The sequence below is a fragment of the Sesamum indicum genome, linkage group LG13, assembly GCF_026168435.1.
Source record: "Sesamum indicum cultivar Baizhima isolate 11 linkage group LG13, ASM2616843v1, whole genome shotgun sequence".
In the NCBI taxonomy this organism is placed as follows: domain Eukaryota; kingdom Viridiplantae; phylum Streptophyta; class Magnoliopsida; order Lamiales; family Pedaliaceae; genus Sesamum; species Sesamum indicum.
The window spans coordinates 10,042,790-10,049,615 of record NC_142669.1 but is presented as its reverse complement, the minus strand read 5'-3'; the positions used below and the strand labels follow the sequence as shown (position 1 = coordinate 10,049,615).

Sequence of the window (6,826 nt, the reverse complement as noted above, 5' to 3'; positions counted from 1 at the left end):
AAAAATAGAAAAATGCAAGTAACTTTTATGTGGAATTGCAAATGAGCTAATTATTTTTTTATGAAAAAAACTAGCAATTTACGTCCTTAGATAGGGGAATAAATTACTTTATTTTAAAAACATATAGAGTAAATTTTGCTATTTTTAATTATAAAAAGATAATTTGCTCATTTGCAATAAATATATAGAAATGAGAATATTAAGATCTTATGATTTTTTTTTCCTAAAGAAATATAAAACTCTTAACTTATTTCTAAAATAGGGTAAATTATAATAGGTATAGTGAGTTTGATATAATTATAAATATTTTTAAAATTAAAAATATTCTAAATAATATCATTAAGGGGAATTTATTAGGATATTTTAAGATGTGAAAACAAATTTAGAACAAATCAAGAGAGAGAGAGAGAGAGAGAGAGAGAGTGAGAGAGGATGCATGGGCATGCAGTAGAAAGTGAGGGGACCGGATGCATTTGTGTGCTGAAAGCTGCAAAGGAGAGCAGAGATAATTTCCGGAAAAGGCACAAACACGCAGAATCAAACCTTGCCCTACTACACATACATTTTTCTCCTTTGGGGGAAATCCATTTTCATTATTTGCAGAAATCGTGTGCCTAAATTAAGTAAGAAGAGGAAAAAGGAAAAAACAGGGGGAGAGGGAGTCGGTCTAAGGATGGAAAAGGAGGAGTGGAGCGACGATTTGGGCGAGAAATTAGATTGGAAGAGAGGGGCAAAGCATTCAAATAGGTTTCCTTAGATTTGGATTAATAATAAACCTTTTTGATCTTTTTTTAAGGAAAAAAAAAGATGGGATTTTCCTCGTCTCCTTTGTTTCAGTAGTGTATATAACTGATCTGATCTGTCTCTCGGACAGCTCTCAACAGCTGGTTGAGAAAAATCCGATGCTCTCGGATACCCTCAGGTTTCTCTCTCTTCATTTTCTTGCTTTTGTGGGCTTTCAGTTTCAGCCCTTTTGAGTGTGCAGCAAAATTGAGTAGCAATCTTTGCTGAATTATGAGGTGGAGTTGTTCTTGTTTTTGGGTATAATAAAGGGGCAATCTTGACCCTATGACTGTGAAGATTTTGTGTAATCTAAATGATGGAGATCTGTGTTCTTTAAACTCTTTCAGATTTCCCATTTGGGTTCTTTTTTTTCTCTTTTTCCCCTCAAAACCCCCTCAGATTTTGTGTTTTCTAGATTTTGGGTATCTCAGGAATATGGTGGGCGATATGGTGGATGGCTTAGCATTCAAGAAAACAGCTCTAGGTTCTCCTTTAAATCCCAAGATTTCTTGTTGATCTTGAATGGCTCAAAGGGAGGATGGCTCAAGAAGAGCATTTCTTTGGGTGCAGTTATAGCGGCGGTGGAGGTAGTGGTGGTGGTGGAAACGGCGGTGGAGGCGGTGGTGGTAGTGGTTGTGGTGGTGGTGTCAGCAGCAGTAGGTCAAAAACGGCGAAGCAGAAAAAAGTGCCCCAGAGAGGATTAGGTGTTGCTCAGCTTGAGAAGATTAGATTGGAGGAACAACAAAAGAAGGAATCTTTACAAGTAGCTAACATTCTGGCAAAAAATTCAGTTGGTTCATCTAGTGATAATGCCCAGTTCTTGGCTGTTCAATGCTCCAAATTTAGGCCAGGTCTTTCCCCTCTTCACAAGTCAGATCCTAATCTTGAAATTCTGCATGAAAATTCAGTTCAAATTCCCAAGAATTTAAATGCCGGTGGAGGGGAAATAGGTGTTGAAGCCATTTCTAGCCCAGGACATGAAAATAGGCCTATATGGTGGAATGGTGAGTACAATCTTCCAGGAGAGAAACAAAGGTTAGGTACACATGGATTTGCATTTGAGCCACAAGTGAGTTTACCGTATCAATCAAACTCCCCATTTTTACCTCTTCCAGTTGTGCCTCAGAGATCACAACAATTTCAGTGGCCATGTTCTTCTTCTTCTTCAGTGGTTAGTTGAGTCTTATGAATGATATGTAAAACTGCAATGTAGTATATAGTTGGTTCTTGTGTGTTCTTGAGGTATTGTGTTTATCTTTTGTGTTATTTGTGACAATTGCAGATGAATTCCTCAACCGGGATTTCAGCGTCGTCTATACTAAGTTCTCAGATGGAGCCCCCTTCAAACCAAAGTTCTCGCGGTAACAATTATGTGCCTTCATGGTCAGAGGAAGAGAAGGTATCCTCATTCTTTCTCATTACTCACTTGCTTAAGCGTAGAAGATCCCGTTCTCTTTCTCGAATGAATAAGATCGAGTGGAGCCTATGACCACACTTCATATGATGTATTTGATAATTACTTGGACTATTAGATTTCTAGTTCATTAGTTAGTAACTCTGTTCTCTGTTATAACGATGGAGTATGAAAACTGGGACATTTGTGAATGTCTACATCTTGTTCTTGTGTTGTTCTTTTGTCATGATCATAGTTATTTTTGGCCGTAAGTTTTGATTGTTGATTTAATATAGGATTGAGCCGGTTTTGTCCATTTTTTACGGTATATCTGATTTCTTTATGATGATATATAGATGGTTGGCATGAAGAGGTCCTACCCCTTCTTGGTAGAAAGTCAGCCATCCCGTTCCTTACACTGCAACTTTCATCCTAGCTACGCTGCCTCCTTATCTCGATCAGATGAATTTGATTCATGTAGCAATGGTTACAAAGCTCATATGGAACCAAGAAACAAATGCGTCAGGTTAACTGCTACTGGATCGAATATTATTGTTAAAACAAAAAAACACACCAAGGGCTCGTGATATGCTGACAGATTGTCTTTCACAATCTTTCCAGAGAAAGCTCTTCAAACTCAAGTCCCCAGCCTGAGCAGAATCCTAGCGAAGTAACCAGAGATAAGGGGATGCTTAACGGAGACTTCTTAACACTTGCTCCTCCGGTAGTTGTTTCTCAACCTTCAAACTCAGAGCACAAGAATACTTTGGACTATTCAGGTTACAAACGGCCCGAATTATATCCCTATGAACGCATACCAAGTCAGGTATGCAAAAGAAAACCTCTAAAATCTCTAATCACCCCGACATTTGTCCATTGGCTCTCTTTTCAGTTCCGTTGTTTCATATTATGGTCTTGACTCAAAATCTCACTTCTATTTTTCGATAGGATTATGCCAAAAGCCAGATCCGTCACCCTGGACCAAGTGGATTAGTAGAACGGGCAGTTAGCTTCTTGCCAATTACGTTGCAAATCGACCAAACTACCACCAGTGTAAGCAATGGCAATGGTGAGAAGACAGAAACGATCGATCACAGTTTAAAGCTATAGAAGCTTGATTATGTGTAAATCTTTTACCTCTAAACAGCTTGTTATCATACTCACTGTCATTGCCTGTTGGTTGTCCTCTCACTATGCGAGTTCTCTTCAAATTTTATTATGTTTTATGGATTTCTGTAGTCTAAACAATTACAGATCTGCATAAATTACATCCTTAAAAGACCAAATCTAAATCTTGGTCATGCCTTCGTTTCCTTTCTTTCTCGCATTACTTTCATGCTGAAGCAACTTTGCTGGTTGCAGCCACCAAACCATTTGGTGTTTCCGGACATTGTTTACTTGTATTCCAGCCGGTAAACTTGGTAGAAACGACACTTTAGCATGTGAGTTTGTTGGGATTTTATTATGATCTTGTCTTTTCTGATTTCTCATGGGACCTTATATTTGAGTTTCATTGTGTAAAGACTGTAGCTGAGTTCTTGAAAATGATACATTACCAAGAAATCCTTGCTTACCAGATATGACACGACATAAACTTCCCCATCCTAGTATCAAGAGACTGTGCCTGTCTGTTTCCTTGTATTAGATAACAGTTTTACCCATTTTCACCAAAATCTTTGTTGAAGTGTGGAGCTTGTCCGAAGGTGATATCCAGGCTGAGCATTTGCAAATCCAGAAAGATATTTGCTTGGGGTAGAATTGTAGTTTTACAGTTGCTCCATAGACGTCTTAGTATAAATAGTTGACGGGCTACCTTTCAACGTAATTCACACGAAACTATCGTAGTACAAACCCGATCTTGAGCAACCTTGGACATAGGAGAATTCTCCAAACAATGTAGATCCTATGTTACACAATCACCTCATTTCTGTATTTGTTGCTCACTTCCACAATCTAACTGAATTTCATTCCTGGCAATCTTTCCATCTTTTGAGTATTTTCTTGCACTGTCTTGACTTGGAGTTGGAAGAATTTTGGCAATCCTAACTACATTGATGTATAATTTAGGAAAAATCAATCAATTATATGATAAGTTTATCATATTTACTTTATGATTGATTTGGTTCGGTCAAACTTGATTTTGGTGATAATTTTTCCTAAACTGAGCAAATTTTGGACTATACAAACTCTTTTTAATTAGTTACAAATACTTTATTGTTGTTTGAACAATTATCAATACCTCCTTGATTTAATGGTCGTCTTAGAATTAGCCAAATCTGTTAGGTTTTCATCTATTTTTGTGGTAAATTAATCAAAATATCCTTGTGGACAAAAAACTACAATTTTATTTATTTTTAATTTTTTAAATTTTTTATGGGCTACGTGTATAATTTTTAAACTTTTCCATCTACCCCTTCCAATTTTTTACAACTTTTTATTTTTTTTTAGAAAAAAAAATAGTAAAAGCAAAAATGACAATTTCATACATCTATCCAAAATTACATAATTTCATCAAACATTAGGGATATTTATAATTTTTTAAATAACCAGAGGGTACTCGTACTTATGTCAAATCTCAAGAAAGGTCGTTGTAATTTACCATTCATTTAATTATGGACACAACTACTTGACATATCAAACGTGATGCCGGGGGAGTGTTTGCACGAACTTCCTAAAATCGCTTTTCAGCTTTTAAGGTTCAGAAAATACTTTTGAGGTGTTTGAAATGTCAGCTTCTACTTTCAAAACTGCTAAGAAAAGCATTTTTAAGTAAAAAAATTAGAAGCATCTTGAAGCGTGCTTCTAGCTGATTTGATTTTTTTTGTAAATAAATTCAATTTTGTTTTACTACATTACCTTCAATATAATAATTTCATTTCTACTTGCCCTTTTAATTTATTTTTAAAATTGCTCATCTAAAGTTGATGTTAGAATTTTTAAATAATTCGAATAATTTATCACTAACAATATTTATAATTTCACATATTTAATGTTTTAGAATTTATTTATTTTATTTTTTATATTATTAGATATTATCCCTCTATTATAGAAAAATATAAATTAAAATTACTATAATTAATTAATGAATATATTTTTCGGCAATCAAGCAAGGTTATTTATTGTGCATGAATTACTGAACAACTCTATTTCATAGTGAAAATATTATTAAATTAAACATTTAATTTTTCATTAATATTCAATATTTTAATAATATAAATGACATATATTTGTAAAATTAAATATGAGATATACTAATTGCAATAAAATTTATTATTTTTTGCGAAAAAAATATTATCATCAAATATCAAATGCAAATATTAAACAAACATAATATCTTTTTAATATATATGGACAAAGTGGTCTTTTGAACCAATTAAATTTATTTAAGAAGTGATTTTTTTACAAACACTATTCAATTTAACTTTTATCTATTTTTTACTTTTTTTACAAACACTATCCACTTTTGGTTATGCTACAACTTCCAACTTTCTCTACTAAAATTACTTCTTTAAGAGTAGAAGTTTTTGCAAACACTCTCATTGAAATTGTATTGTGTTTGTGTCGAATACTTAGGGAGCAACGCTTTTCAACTTCTGACTCCCAAAAAACACTTTTGAAGTGTTTTAGATATTAACTTCTACTTTTGAAATGGCTAAGAAAAGCGCTTTTAGACTAAAAGTTAGGAGCACCTTGGGGGTGTTTCTAACTACTTTAGTTTTTTTATAAATAAATTCAACTTTATTTTGACTACTTTATCCTTATTATAATAATCTTAATTCAACTTTATCCAAGGTGCTTCCAGCTGCTTTGGCTTTTCTATAAATAAATTCAACTTTATTTTGACTATTTTACACTTATTATAAAAATATTAATTCAACTAGATCGTTTTTAATTTATTTTAAAATTATATATTTAAAATTGATATTGGAGTTTTCAAATAATTTGAATAGTATAACAATAATCAAATTTACTTTCACATATTTAATATGTTTATGTTTTATTTGTTGTATAATCTAATTATATTATATCGTTCACATATTATTATTTGATTAAATACAATTTTTGTAAAAATGAATATGAAATATACTAATCGAAATAGAATTTATTATTTTTTTGAAAAAATATTAATTACTAACAAACAAGAAGTGAAATAATAAACAAAAAAAATAATATCTTTTTAACACATAGAGATGAAATGATCTTTAATTAATTAAGTCTATGTTAGAAATAATTTATCTCCAAATATTATTCAAATTTAGCTTTGTTTTTCATTTTTTTTTTACAAATACTATCTATTTTTTATTCTACTACAACTTTCAACTTTTTATTTTTATTTTTTATAAAAATCACTTTTCTAAAAATAAAAATTTTCGCAAACACTCCTTTAATATGTTTGTGGGTGTTGATAAATTCTCTTTATCATTTGTTTACATTGACCTTTTAATGATGTCCAATTCCAACCATTTCCTTATGTCAGTGGAACTATCTCTCTTGTGTTTCTTAAAAGGTACATAGTAGAGGAATGAAGCTAATCTTGCTAAGCCCATATAATAGAGATACAACTTTGGAGCTGGTTTTAAGCAACATTCATACAAAATTGTATTTTTTATACCCTAATTTGCCATACTTTACAACATTAATAACATATTT

The 6,826-nt window shown here is 32.4% G+C and overlaps 1 protein-coding gene across 1 annotated transcript; it reads left to right on the top strand.

Annotated features, from left to right (window-relative positions):
* The first annotated feature begins 426 nt into the window (after positions 1–426).
* On the top strand, positions 427–3,489 carry LOC105176957 (uncharacterized). Its single transcript, XM_011099952.3, has 5 exons — positions 427–1,954; positions 2,066–2,182; positions 2,533–2,702; positions 2,798–3,002; positions 3,125–3,489. The coding sequence occupies exons 1-5, from the start codon at positions 1,322–1,324 to the stop codon at positions 3,284–3,286; spliced, it is 1,287 nt and encodes a 428-aa protein (XP_011098254.1). The 5' UTR covers positions 427–1,321; the 3' UTR covers positions 3,287–3,489.
* The last annotated feature ends 3,337 nt before the right edge of the window (positions 3,490–6,826 follow it).